The sequence below is a fragment of the Egretta garzetta genome, unplaced genomic scaffold (genome assembly GCF_000687185.1).
Source record: "Egretta garzetta isolate BGI_Z169 unplaced genomic scaffold, ASM68718v1 scaffold96, whole genome shotgun sequence".
Classification (NCBI taxonomy): domain Eukaryota; kingdom Metazoa; phylum Chordata; class Aves; order Pelecaniformes; family Ardeidae; genus Egretta; species Egretta garzetta.
In genome coordinates this window covers 1,219,186-1,234,974 of record NW_009259965.1, presented here as the reverse complement: position 1 = coordinate 1,234,974, position 15,789 = coordinate 1,219,186, and the positions used below count along the sequence as shown (strand labels likewise).

The 15,789-nt window shown below is 38.2% G+C and overlaps 1 protein-coding gene across 1 annotated transcript in view; it reads right to left on the bottom strand.

The window, feature by feature from the left end:
• Positions 1-14,881, bottom strand: part of NEK11 (NIMA related kinase 11) — a 99,446-nt gene extending 84,565 nt beyond the window's left edge. The window contains exon 1 of the mRNA XM_009640178.1: positions 14,712-14,881. Within this exon, the coding sequence (XP_009638473.1) occupies positions 14,712-14,881 (170 nt within the window). The remainder of the gene's footprint in view (positions 1-14,711) is intronic.
• Positions 14,882-15,789: the final 908 nt, after the last annotated feature.

Below are 15,789 nucleotides of genomic sequence, written 5' to 3'. Positions count from 1 at the left end.
GATCTTGAACTGACGACAACTGTAAGAGTCTTGTAGTGAATGCATTCACGTCTTAAGAGTAAAAAGCGCTGGCTGTCACTATTTACATCCATCCTGGAGGAAGCTAGGGCTGGTACAGGTAACAGTATCCATCCCCCCAGGGAGGGAAAATAACACGAGATAAGCCCACTCCCCACAATACGGAAAGCAGCTGTCCTGCCCCCGCGGTGCCCACCCCTCAGCAGGCTCGCAGACTTTCCCCAGGAACACCTTCTGGCTTTCACCAGGAAAACCTTCCCAGCTTGCACTGTCGTGCTTTGAAATGCAGGCAGGCCAGCACACGGGGCCTGAAAGTGCAATAACATGGAGCGAATGGGGATAAATAGAGCAAGACTTAAAACAAGAGAAAAACAAGCGCGAAGGTGGAATCCTCCAGGATACGGACACCCAGTGGGAATCGTTTTTGAGCTTTACTAGTGACTGACAATATGCCATAACAGTGTTTATCTCAGTCTATTTGTACTGATCTAAAATTAAATGTTTTACAACCCATCTGTTATTTGTTTACATTGATGACATACTTTATTATTATATAATTTGGTTTATTGGATCAGATGCAACCCTTAAAAGAAGACAGCCTTTCTCAAAACGCACTCTGTTTATTGAGTAAACTGCAACATGAATTATTGACTAGGTACATTTGCTTGCCGATAGTAAGTAAAAGAAATATAACTCTTTTCATGTCAAGAATAAGTAGGTCAAACTACCACAGAGAGGGTGTGCTCTAGGAATATATGATCAACATTTGAAGGCTTTAATTAAATAGAAACTTCATTTTACACGGGCAGTCGTTCTGTTAATTGCAGCCTGACATTAGCAAGACCTGCTAGCTGGTAATCAGTGTGCAAAGCTGGGAATTTATCTTTCCATATAGTTTATATTTCCAAGTTATCCTGAATTCAATATGGAGAGTTGTGGCATAACCTATAACTGTGCGTCGTATCTATCCACTCTGACCTTTGTAGGACTACCTCTTCATCCTGGTAACTCCTCAGTACAAGGACCACCTGCAATGTATCACCTCATCTGCAATTGGATCTGATATTGGTCATAAACAATAAAATAAAGGGGTGCCTGTCTAATTAAGGATGTCTTAAATTATGTTTATCAAATGGCAAACAGAGAAGGTAAGATACTATAAATGGGGACCAAAATGATGAACAGGCAACAACCCTCATGCACAAGTCCTGTCTGCACAACAGCTTCCAGCGTACTAAAACTGTCTGTTTGGGAAATTCAGTAACAAGGACAACATCTGCATATAGACAAGATGATGTCCCCCGTCATTACTGCTTCTCACAGTCAGTTGCTTTCTATAATATCACACAGCTGATGAGATTTGCACACTACAGCCAACAGTGTAGTTCTAAAATTGTAATTTTAGATTTCTGTTAATAGCTTCCACACGGAAAATATATTACTGGTATCTAATTTTTAATATATAGTCCTGCCTGTCCCCAACTTTAACTGTCCTTTCTGTACTATTTACATCCAGATATTACAGATGCCCTTTGATTTGACATTCCACCTTGCTCATGAGGTACTCCTCATGTAAAGTTACTTGGCTTGCTGTCAGGCTTTATAGTTTCCTCACGTTTCCTTTCAGACCTTTCATATTTGCACATCCAGCCTTTATTTACAATTAAGATACTTTACTGATTTTATATGGCACCCTATAGCCTGGAATCTACTTCCCTCACTTAGGTTGGTCTCCTAGTTCCATTGTAATTTTAATCTAATCCTTACCCATCATACATACAGCTATCCTGTTACTAACAATCTTACCAGATTTCTCTGCCTGGTGTCAGTGCCTGGCTTTCCTGCAGTTTACAGTTTAGTATCAAAAATTAAAAGAATATTTCTTTACATTTTATTCATTATGTTTAGAGCACCAGTATCTGCATGCTCGGATAATTTAAAGACATTCATTTATCTGTTAGAGAAAGAAGGAGCTGGTGAGACCATGATATGCAAAAAGTCAGCATATACAAATCAGTCCTACCAAGAATGAATACTTTTAGTTAAGGAAAGAAACACTCACAGTAAATTAAGAGCACTTGATTTCTGTGGGAAAATCAAGAAGATTACCACACTTCCAATGAAAAATGAAGGATGAGTGCTGTTTTCTATTCCTAGTTACATACATATGTTTACTCATTACCAAAATATTTTGAACCGAAGTATTACTACAAAACTTCTTAAATCAAATGTTGGGCTCTTTTTATAATTCCCATGCCGTGGCTGACTTATTACTCGAGCCATAAACCCATTTCAAACCTAAGTATTGCTCCACAATTCCTAAATCAAATGCTGGGCTTCTTTTGTCATTCTCATGAACACTATTGATTTCTTAGTAAGGCCATAATAATTGTCAACATTTGTTTTTTACTATCCTCCAAAATATCCTATTCGTGCTATTCACAAACATTCATAAACAACAAGAGCTAAGTTTTGCAGATGACACCAAGTTGGGTGGGAGCGCTGATCAGTTTGACGGTAGGAAGGCTCTACAGAGGGATCTGGACAGGCTGGATCAATAGGCTGAGGCCAACTGTACGAGGTTCAACAAGGCCAAGTGCTGGGTCCCACACTTCAGTCACAACAACACCATGCAACACTACAGGTTTGGGGAAGAGCAGCTGGAAAGCTGCACAGCAGAAAAGGACCTGGGGGTGTTGGTCAACAGCTGGCTAAACATGAGCCAGCAGTGTGCCCAGGTAACCAAGAAGGCCAATGGCATCCTGGCTTGTAGCAGAAATAGTGTGGCTAGCAGGAGCAGGGAAGTCATCCTTCCCCTGTACTTGGCACTGGTGAGGCCACACCTCGGATACTGTGTTCAGTTTTGGGCCCCTCACTACAAGAAGAACATTGAGGTGCTGGGTCTTGTCCAGAGAAGGGCAATGAAGCTGGTGAGGGGTCTAGAGCACCAGACTTATGAGGAGCAGCTGAGGGAACTGGGGTCGTTCAGCCTGGAGAAAAGGAGGTTGAGGGGAGACCTTATCACCCTCTACAACTGCCTGACAGGAAGTTGAAGCCAGGTGAGTGTTGGTCTCTTCTCCCAAATAACAAGCGACCAGACAAGAGGAAACGTCCTCAGATTGTGCCTGGGGAGGCTTAGATTGGATATTAGGAAAAATTTCATCACTGAAAGGGTTGCCAGGCACTGGAATGGGCTGCCCAGGGAAGTGGTTGAGTCCCCATCCCTGGAGGTATTTAAAAGATGAGTAGACGAGATGTTTAGGGACATGGTTTAGTGGTGGGCTTGGCAGCATTAGGTTAATGGTTGGACTCTATGATCTTCAAGGTCTTTTCCAGCCTAAATGATCTATGGTTTTATGATAATCCCTGAGTTAACCACAAAGAATTCAATTGTTATGTGAGCACTATAATATCTGTAGATGTATTAAATATAATTTCATTTTCTGAATAACCATTTAAAGAATTTAACAGTACCTAATATTGTTGAATGGTGATGAGATTTCATAAATGTACAAGTGAAATGGATGATTCACTTTTCATTTCCATCAGTAAGTCACAATTATAGCACCTACAAACACTTTTCAAGATGCTTAATTTTCAAATGCTCTAAAATTTGCACTAGCACTGAACAGTTCAGCTTACAATGTAAACAGTTTATGGTTATTTGAAAATTAACAGTTCCTAATTAGTATCCCAAAGAAACGAGAATATATTTTCTGGGACAAGATCATGAAAGAGAACACTGTTGAAATAAATTAGCTTCAAGGAATACAGCTTATATCATTTTCTTCTGCACTGAGCAAAATCTTGTATATACAAAGGGGCATACTTCAAATTATTTTTGGTCAACCATATGTGCCAACACTAGAAAAAAACCCAATACTTATAAAACAAAGCAGAGTACTTGTGTTATCATCCACACAACTGAACAAGCCATATTACTACTGCACAGAAGCATCCAATAACAGTATTTATTTAGGTATTCAAATGTATTTATTTGGAAGAATTCTTTGGGACATTTTGGGTTGTCATCTACATTGATTAAAAACTACAAAATGAACATGGACATTGATTAATAAAGGAAGAATTTTCCTCTAAAACCATGTTTTTGAAACCTAGAATTTTTTACCTTGACAGATATGAAAAAATAAAATGTAATTACATTTATAGTCTATTCATATGTTTCAGCTCTAAATCAAATACTAATGGACTGTGATTGAACTGAAGAAATTTGCATCTACTCAGGAAAATTATTAAAAATTATTATGGGATACAGACTAAATACCTGTGAATGTAGGGGTTTTCTTAGCAATACTTAATTTCTTCATGTTGCATTATCACCATCTACTGTTCATTCATCCTTTTTTTTCTACAGCCTAGTCTTGTTTAAGAATGTAATTAAATGTCATGCTGCCGCTAAACTAAATGGAATGAGAAAGAAATGAGACAAGGACTAAATAATTTGTTTATTCTCCATATCTTTGAAGATTTAATTCCATCAAACATCAAATCATCTAAACCAGGCATTTCTCCATTGTGATTTCTTTGTGCATACTCGGTACATTGCACTGTTAACTGCTCTCTGCTAATTAATGTTCCCTTTCAGAAAAAAGGAGATACCACGAGAGAACTAAAGCTTGGATGCAGCATTTTTTTTTCAAGCATTATAATATGATTAAGCATCTCACAATTGCCATGTTGCATTTCTTCAACTTGCAGCCTTGGGCTACAGCATCTGCCAAAAAGAATTTTCCTTGTACAGGAATTAGTTTAAATTTTGAAATTAGTTTCAGCTAGAAATTTTGAAGAAAGACCCTCATATCACTTGTTTTGTATGAATCAGTTTACAGAAAACAATTTTGAAGAACTGGAAGTTACAAAGGCAAACTAAACACATTAATCATCACTATAAGAATGCATTCCATAGAAATCCAACAAAAACATGGCCTCATGTAAAATTGTATTGATTCTTTCCTGAATGTAAATATATTTGTAAGCAGAATTATGTTCCTTTCAATGTTGCAAGGATATTTATGTCAACAGTATTGTCCCTTCAGTGGAACTAATTCCCATAAGTAATTTAAATACTAATTGCTGCAACTTTAATGAGAAAGCTCCCTCTTCCTGCATGTCTCTTTCCAGCAGGCGTCTCCTTCAATGTTTATTTCTGATATGCATTGAATTATCTAGGGTACAAAAAAAAAGGGGGGGGGAAGAGATAAAAGCACAGTTTATAGCTTTACAAAAGCATATTACTAAATAGTCTACAATCAAAGGCAAAGGGAATCAAGCAATGCTGAGGAAATTAATTATATATTGTATATACATAACTGTATATATTGTGTATAACATCTACTGTTAGATAAAAATCTTTTCATTCTTTCTAAGCTTCCTGAGCATGATTCTGTGGTCTTAGAAACCAGAAAACCACAGGTAATTCAAAAATGAAGCAACTACCCAGCAACATTGAAAAGTTATGTTAGAACACACGAAGAGCATACCATGCATGAAAGAGAAACAGTGAACTGGGAATTATGTTTACTAATGGGTCACATAAGCACAGCCAAAAAAAAAAAAACAACCAGAAAAAAGAAGGAAAAATACACTGACTGTCCAGCAAATCCAGAATTTACACCACTCACTGCAGCAGTTTTCTCATTGCAATGTACTCAGTGCAACAAAGAGCTGGAGGCTCATTCTGCATGGAAGGAATGACAACATCCCCGATTGCAGACTTAAGAGAAAACACCCTGCCAACAAGGGTAAACTGCAACAAGATACAGTAGACAGGCATAGTCAAATATTGCAAAACCATACTGTATCTTTGAGGCAGGTGGTCACAGTTCAACCTAAAGTAGTAATACTGTACCTCTTCATTTTCTTACTAAAGCTAGCTTACAAATGTGTAAAAACTAAACACCAGTTTCAACAAAATGAATGAGACAGAAGTGATCTCAAGGCATTTGCTTAATTACAAAATTATTGAATTCTGTCTCTGCCATGCACCTCAAAGAACCAGTAATTTACCAGCAATGCCTTAGGCACAATTCTCCGCTCAATGTTGAAAATAATGGTTGTAAACGTTTTGAAAAATGATTAACTTAACCATCAGCACCACTCTCTGCCTGCACACAAGATCACAACGTGGTGGGTGCTGCAGCACTGAGCTCCCAGGAGCTCAGCTTGGGGCGGGTGGGGGGGTGGGGTGTGCGTGAGATTTAGAGTAAACCCAAGTAGGGAAGGCAGGAAGAAAACCCAATAATAATACCACCAAAGCTCATAAAGATGACTAAGCAGATGTAAAAGTTGTATCAGACTTTGCTGCAGAGGATTTTCACAGGCACCTACGTTACACCAGCTGAAGAAAAGGTCCCAAGACATTCTGAGTACTCACTCTTTGATTTCAAAGAACCCACAGAATATCAGATTTTACATTTTCTGAAAATGAGGGAACTAGAAATTTTAGCAAAAGAATTGCTTGTGCAAAGTCCTGCAGCATGGCTGTAGCTTTAAATTGCCAAATCTATCACTAACATGGGCAGTGTAAAAATCTCACATCTGTGCTCCAACGCCGAGCTATCCTGCAGCCCCAACTAAAGACTTATCTGGCACAGGGACTTCCCAAACTTTCATACGCTGAGCTCTAAATAAATTGTTCCAGGGTGAGATGGTCCATTTCTTGGGATTCATGTGTGTTGTAACCTGCAATTCTGTTGTTCTACAGATTTTAGCAGAGCACTCCTCTGTGAAGACACGTGTGTGTGTCTTCATAGTTTCATGGTAGCTGCATGTAAGCATGGCTTTACTGGAGAGAGGAACGCAGAGCTATAGTGGGCTCTAACGGTAGCTCCTGCCTTCTGAACCTGTGTTGTACTTCAGCACTGTCACATTCCCACTGCAAGGGAGGTCTGCAGCTACTCAGTTCCATGTGCCAACAGCTGGTGAGGAGCCCTACAGTGCCATGCTGGGCTGCAGGAAAAGCTGGGCACTGATAGGGATGCAGGAGGTAAGGACTAAAGCACCTTCCCACATAGTCTCCAGTGAGAACTGCTTTGAATTAAGCCAGGGTTATCAAAATGGCTTCTGAACCAGTACTGGCCTGCAGTGGAAATGCTCTGAAACAACTGTGGCCATAGCTGCAACCGCTTACTGAAACTGAAAAAAACCTGACAGTTTCACCCCTCTGGCAGCCTCCATTTGCACATCTACTCTTAAGCTAAGGCACAAGAGCATCAGCCACTGCTACAGAGATCTCAGCAGGGACTTCAGTCAGCCATTGGAATAATCTCCCCAGGGAAGTGGTTGACTCTGCCACATTGGACACTTTTAAGACTCAGCTGGACAGGGTGCTGGGCCATCTTGTCTAGACTGTGCTCTTACCTAGAAAGGTTGGACCAGATGATCTTTGAGGTCCCTTCCAACCTAGGATTCTACGATGCAACACTTAGCTAGGTCTTGACTCCCATAGCATTGTTCACAGAATATGAAAGTCATGCTCTGCCATTTGAGTGGAAAGCTGGTGAAGGCTAACTTCCTAAACTGCTCTAGCTAAATCAGCAAGACCTTGCTGTCAACGTTCTCATTATCTCTTATTTGGGGCCAAGAATGACTGTACACCTTAGTAGCAGTGGCAACTCAGCTGATACGTGGTACCCCGAGCCTTACACGAAGAAGCAGAGGCACACTTGACTGAACCAAGTAAAAGATGGTTCACTAAGAAAAGCTGATTTAAAAAGAAGCAGCAATCAGGAAGGTCCTATAGGAAATGCACCTTTGTTCAGTTTCCAAGGAGATCATGAGTATCTGTTCACAAATCTAAAATGACCTGATGGATTCTAGTTTTAATTTCTAGTTTTTATTATTAAATGAGGGAGATGAAGAAAGGAAAAAAGCACAATTAGATGAACACACACATGACAACTGGGAGGGAGTAATTTGTTACTGTTTTAATCAATCCAGTGTCAAATGACCATTCCCTTGGAATACCTTCAGAGAGGCAAACAGGCAGCACTCACAGGGATTTAACGATACAGCAATCTGCTGATTGTTGCTTGGGTATTCGTAAGTTACAAAACTATTCCACCTTTAGATTTTATTTCATTTGTTATAAGAAGTAATAAATAATTGAAAGTCATATGATAAATTATTCAGCTAAGTGCACAGTTTCCAAGGAATCATAGCATGAGTCTGGATTAATGGTATAATGCAAGTCAGGCACAGAAGTTGAGCTGACACCCCACAATTACCACACACAGGAGCAGTCCAGGGAGTTTGGCGCTTCTCAGCGTGGGCTTTCCACCACGGGGACATATAAGTACCTTGTGAATATTTATGAACTAGAAGTCCCTATTGCCTACTGTGTACTTCAGCTGCCTGCCCATGCATGGTTATGAATTAGTGAAACTTAACCCAGAGCTTCACTTTGCACAACTGATTAGGACATTCATTATCTAGAAGTGATAGCACTCTCCTTCAAGACTACTGCTGAATGTAAGTCTCTGCTATAGAAGACTTTGTCTTTAACCATAATTACCTGTTATAATTAACTGATAAGCTCCTCAGGGGGACTGGTATACAAGTGACTGCAGGGATATTATTGTTTGCTGTAAAAATGCTGGTACAATCCTGCTACTTTCTTTATACAAACCAAGCTATCTAATTATTTTGGGTAGGTCTAGGTCCACGATGTCTAGAAACAAAAGCAAACTCCTCAAAAATTGAGACAGACTTCTGCAAAACCAGATGTGAGTCAAGAATCTGGAGGGAGGGAAAAAAAACCCAAACAAAAAACCACCTGCAGATGTCCTGCATTTTGAAGGTGATTTGTAAATTTAAGTAAAATTTTCTCTAAATGTACTGGTAACAGCTATACTGACACTTTATTTACAAAAATTTATATAAATGTTTCCTAGACACGGTAACTACTGAGCTGCTGATCCTTTGCCAGCAAAATTGGCATTGTATTGGCAATTTTGGCAAAATTGGCAAAATTGGCATGGGTGTGACCTGAATTTCCTGTCAAATAAGAACGAATAAGCATCAAAGCATTTACATATTACATGTTAGCAAAGAACTGAAGGTAGATATTAAGTACAAAGTACACTGGCAAATTCCAGAAGAATTCATTGTGTAATTGTCCCACCAGCATTTCCAAATTTTTCCACTTGTCCTAACTTTAGTAGCCTTGTCTACTAAGGTAAAAATTGCCTGTCCAGCAATCTCTACTCAATTTAGGGAATTACTGTCCAGTTTCAACAAAATCTGTCAGAAGGGCAGCAATTTCATGGATCTTAAGATGACCTTATTTAATGATTTAAGTAGGAAGTGCAAGAGCCTTAGTAGCCCCTGGATCTCAAAAGTTACACATTGTTTGAGCCAGTGTATGTATACCAATAATCTCACCTGTGCATGTGCTCAAGGACCACCATGGCCTGACCTGTCTTTCTTGCAACCACTAATTAGGGAATACAGAAGGAAAATACAAATATTGGAGGGATATGAGAGGGAAGGGAGAAGCTGGAGCTACGATTAGTGGAAGTAAAAGAAAATGGGGGACATTCCAGAAAAAGGAATGTTGTTATAACATGTGTGGTGAAAAAGTAGGTCTTCTTGTGGTAGTTTAAGGAAACAGAGGATGCAAGTCTACAGGAAACGAGGCTTCCTTCCCGCCATGCACACAACAGCTTGTTTCCAAACTATATAACTGACCCCCATGATATTAGGCACTATATGAGGATCAAAAATCTATAAAAGTTCTGCTAATATTTAGCAAGATTAAGATATCAAAGAATGATTTCTCAAGTAGCGGCCCAGTTATTTTCCACAGTCTTGCTACATGAACACTGTCTCCTTGTTTATTGCCCATTTGCAAACTGGATAAAAATACTTTGCAGCTCTGAAAAGTGCTTTCAGGTCCCAGAATGGTAAACGTGCTAAATGCATGCAAAGAGGCATTCTTAGCAGACAGTATTCCATAGTGGGCATGCATGGTCTAGAAAAGTGATGAAGTAGCACTGTTTATCCTTTTCTAGTAAAATTAAATTATACAAATATAAAGAAAAAAATGACGCTTAGGTCCAACTTCATTACTGGTGCCACTTTACAAAAGGAAAAGAGGAAAATTAACAAAAACACATAAGAAGTGTTTTTTACCCAAATTGAAGCTACCATTTCTTTCCTTCTTAAAATAGCCAAACCCAGAGCCCCTAAAATTTTTTGAAACTCCACTAATGGACAACTAGTGATGTGCGTCCCCATCCATCATGTTTAAATTCAGTTCAAACCCCAAAAAGGATTAAGACCCACAGCAAATATTTGCAGGAGCATCCAATCCTTATTTGGACTCCAGTTACATATTAGCTAAGTCAGTTTGTAATTTGAAATAAAGATTTGCCAGAACTCATTTTAGAGACCACTAGAATGGAAAGACAGTGTCAACATTAGGCAATTTAATCTCAATTTTAGTGAATGTACAGTACCTGCCTCAAAAAAAGATTTGCAAATATCTAACAAGGAAAATAGCAAATAATACAAAAACCAAGCCATCTTGTGTAAACTGGAACTAAGAAGCTTGCTTTTGTACAAATATGTCTCTTGTGTTTAACTGACTTTAGGGTCTAAGAGGATATGAATTCTGACCACAGTTTCTTCCAAAACTGGGGGAAATTGATGATCTCTCTCCTGTGTGGATTGTCTAGTACATGAGAAACTTCTTTTATAGTGAAGAGTCTCCCAGGTTCTGGCCTTTCTCTTTATGAGGGCATTAATTTTGTTCTCTGCTGTTGGTTTTCACATAAGTGGCAGGAACTTTTATCTTTGAGATGTGTAACCCTCTGTCATGCTTGGTGAGAATCATCCAACATGATCAAAAGCTCTCGTAGAAGACGTAGAGCAGATGGCATAACTTTCTACACAAACATGGAAGACAAAAGTCACCTTCCCTAGCCATAAATCTAAAATCTTTTTCTTTTTAGGAAATTATGATGAAACTTGGAAAAGTTATTCATCACATGTCTGCACAAAGCAGATCTCTCAGAATGAGGTAAGTGTGATCCTTAAGTCTAACAGCCAGTCTGAAATAACCCCATGGTGGCACTCCAGAATACTAATCACTGGTTTGGTTTTCTCCCTCTCCACTGTGGATAATATACCTTGGAAAAACATAAAATATAAGCAATACAAGCAGAGAAGCTATTGCTCAGTAAATTTAAATGTGAGAAGAGCCTGTGAAAGCATATTTGAGAATATACAGTGACTTGCAACTGTTATTTCTAAAGGAAAATAGAGTTCATTGACAGAAGATGAGTTGTATGACTAGGGATTTTCCTGGCTTAGACACTCAGGTGTTTAGCTATGTCTGTAACTGACAGCTGTTTACAGCAGTACATAATTTTCTAGTTGAGACAAAAAAAAAAAGGTTTTCAGAGTCATCTCATATAAAACAAGGCAAAATCATAGAAATCACACAGGACCATGAACATAAAAAATTACCAGAAAATACAATCTACAAAAAGTAAAAATTAGGAAGTTAAAGCAACAGGCAAGGAATGTTTTATACAATGCAAAACTTAAGAGGGACTTATAGTAAGAAACCTACATATGGTACTGTACTTGTAGTACTTCATAACCTTATTATTTATAGAGTATGCAACTCAGCCATATGTCTCTGATCTAGTATGATATCAGAAAGTCATTAATCCTGATCCCATCCATACAGAGAACTGGAGATCAGCATGAGGCAGGCACTGCTGGCCTGAGCTCTATGTGGAGAGTTTTATGTGAAATAAGTCCGTTAACTTGAGGCATGCCCCAAAAAATTGATCCTCTCCCTCTCCCAGCCGAAGCAACTCTGTGCATAACACTTTGCTCGCCACAGCTAGGATCCTTGAGGGGTAATGAAGTATAAGGCATACCACAAAACTATTTCTAAAATCATGCAAAAGCTTTGCTGAGCATACATGAAATTGCATGATGACCATTGTTAATCTCTGCACTAACCATTCTGGAGACATTGCACTAATGGAAAATTGAAAAAGATACCCCTGAACAGCTTCTGTGCCAATATCCACTCTTCTTGGGAATTTGTATTCTTCTTATTTATTCCTATGCTCTTTCACAGTGCTTTAGACTATAGCAATTTTCAGGAAACTACTGGTGACTGAGTTCAACACTGTATAAAACATTTGTCTCAGCATGTTTTAGATCATATCTGAAACAATAAAAATAGACTTCTAATTCTGCTGAGGTCACTTGGGACCTAAATATCTCAATTCCTTTTTTTCCCTGCCTAAGTGCTTTCGGAGTTGTATTAAGATTATTCTTTTTAAAAAGTAACAAACATAACCACCTAATTTTTAATTAAAAAGTATATATATACTTCTCAATGGAAAAATCTAACAGAATCAGTAACCAGTACAGTTCCATAGGAGATTATTTTCTGATTTGAAAGTAGTGTTGAGAATGTGACTTCTAGTATATTTTACCACCTTAATAAACTAGTATTTTTAAATAAAGTATCTACACTCTGTGTCGTTATGCTACCTGAGCTTTCATGTTCACCTGGGCCAGTATTTTTGTCATCTATTAGCACATAAGTGATAGAAAGTTGAGGGAATTGGCTCTTCAAGCTACATTTGTGGCTCAAAAGGAATGAATAACTGTGATACGCAAGTACCCCCTAGTGATGAAAGGTTGAACTACAGTACTACATTAGCACTTTGGCTTGTTAAATACTGGTGCAGCTGCAAAAAGAGACTAACAAACGCAAAAAACAATACGCCATTTGATGCTCAGCCTCTGTCCTGAGTATGGCAGAGAATGCACTCAGCCTCATCCCTAACAAAACACAGGCATGAAATGCTCCAGGCAGTGAATGTTTGTTCAAAACACAGTCAGTCAAAATGAAAAGTTCTCAAAGACAAATTCTTCAGGAAAAAAAATAGAGATGATAACTACTTAAAGGCAAAGCACACATTCCTTGTTTCTGAGATTTGGCAGCTTGTGCTATAGCAGAAAATGTGTGAAGACACACATTTCACTATACAATTAATATTCTAAGAATGAGTTCGGTAATAGCCAAATTCTGAAGGGTCTTATAAGCTCAGGTAGTTCCTGTCACCCTATTTACACGATAAATTATTTTAACAGAAAAATAATAATATTTTCTTTTGTTTTTAATGAAGGTTTTCATTAAAGAACATTTTTGTAGAAAACCATAGCTAATGCTAAGAGAGATCCAAAAGTCTTGCAGGCCAGCTGGAAAAAGCTAAGAGCTTAGTAGCCTCTAACCCTAATCCAAGGAGCTGAGCAGCTGTAAATTGATGTAGAAGGAAAACAAGTGAAAGAATTATGTCTTGGCTGCACATTTAGTAAAGCAATATTGCCAAGAATGCATTGTCATAAACAGCAAAACCGAGGCACAAATTAATCAGAAAAAACTCTTTTATCATAGAATTGCTCATTAATGTGTCCATCAATACAGACCAACAGACCCTCATATTTAAAGAATATATTTCTGGCTGAAAAGCACATTGATTAGATATTTCAAACTTCAACAAAAAGCCTCACCAATTTTATTGGATAAACCAAAAAATATTCATATTTAAATTTCACTTGGTGTAAGTGTCAAAACGATAGAGATATACAGTTCTACACAACAGTAAGTCCAGCCAGTAAAGCATTACCCAGGCACCCAACTTCAAACCTACATACAGAAATGTCAACACCCTAAAAATGTTCTTTTGTCTTTGTGGCTTCAGAATCCTAAAGATTTATCAACCAAACTGATGAGACCTGTCCAAATTCAGGCAGGTTAAAAAAAAAATAAATAAAAAAAAATCCAGATTTACTAGCAATTTAAAAAAAAAAAAAGAATGCTATCAGTTAGGTATACAGCAAATGGAAAGGTGTTTACTGGAATTTCTGTAACTATTCCTTCTCCAGTTTCATTTAGAGAATTCAATTATAAAAAAATAGGACATCAATAAAACAGTTTCTTTTGAGACCCCTTCAACAATGAGTCCTTACAATGACACAGAATTGATTCCTGAAAGCATCCAATGAAGTGTTACCATAAAAATTACTTACAGTAAATAAATAAATTATCAGAAATTAAGAGGGAAGTCCATTAAAATACATTCAGAAATTCTGACATTTTCATGCTCCCTTTGAATGTTCCATGCTTTAACGGGCATGTGTAACTGAATGAAGCATTACAGAGCTAGATATTGCAGTAGCTGGACCTGATTAGACTAAGGATTCTCTTTTTCCACATTTTTTAAAACAAAACCATCATGTTCATGGAGATGGATAAGCATGGAAGGCAAATAAGTAAGTTACATATATTTTTACTGTCTTTATTATTTGTTACAAAGCTTCAGCGGTGTAGATCACTATGGAGATGAGGGTCTGAGATTTTGTACCTCCACTCTGTCTTGCACAAGTAAATTAAAAAGGACTTAGATAAAAGCACAATAAAATAGACATATCTGATAAACTATTTTCAACACAAACAGATTCTGTTGGAATGCTGAGTCAGCATATAGTCTGCTCCTATCTTACGTCCTCACTAAAGTTAAACAGTTAAAGCTGCAACATAACGACAAACTGAGAAACACAAATACAAAGAAAGCATCTATAATGCAAGAAATATGTTCCAAACATTTTTATTTAAAGTATGTGAAGGGTTTACTTACAATTCTTCTCCTTGTTTTGCTTTTCTGTCAGAAACCAGATACACACTTCCAAAGCTTCCATTGCCAAGTTTCCTCTGAATAGTGTATCTTCTTGCAATCATAGCATCTGAGCAAGCAGAATTAAATCTGGCAACAGCGACATGTTTAGCAGTTTCTTGAAATTTCAGCATTTCTCTGTGTAACAGAAACTATACAAAATTTCTCTGGAATGTAGCTTTCAAATCCTTTTACTCTTCCATGGATGTTCACAGGAAACACCTGAAACAGAAAAAAAATTTGCTTGTTAATATATTATTCTTATTAAAACCTTCATTTAATTCTATGGCAGTGCTTGTAGCGCTCAGCTTGCAGCAAAACACAAATTAAGTGGAATCATTAGATGCTAAGCTGTGGGCAGCAGACTTGATAAAGAAACTCCAGCTAATGTAAGATGTGACATAGTCAGCCTTCCTCTAAATCAACCTTAAATCATAGAATCGTTTAGGTTGGAAAAGACCTTTAAGATCATCAAGTCCAACCGTTAACCTAGCACTGCCATCCCACCACTGAACCATGTCCCTAAGCACCTCATCTACCCATCTTTTAAATACTTCCAGGGATGGGGACTCCACCACTTCCCTGGGCAGCCCATTCCAGTGCCTGACAACCCTTTCTGGGAAGAAATTTTTCCTAATGTCTGACCTAAAACTGCCCTGGTGCAACTTCAGACCATTTCCCCTCATCCTATTGTCCGTTACCAGGGAGAAGAGGCAGACACCCATCTCACTACAGCCTCCTTTCGGGTAGTTGTAGAGGGTGATAAGGTCTCCCCTCAGTCACTGAACTAATAACACAGGGCAAATGAAATGCAGGTGCTTATACATCAATTTGTTTAAAAGTTCAAGTGCTTTTTGCAAGGACAACTGCACCTGTACTTCACCTGACATTTCCCCTAGATGTGGTACTCTTCCTCACCATCTGTCTTTGTACCACCATGGTACCTGACACCAAAAATATGTGTGTTTCAGGATACAAGTTTCATGATTTTTTGATATACTGAAGCACAATCTCCAGCCATAATTTGGGTTTCTCCCATCAA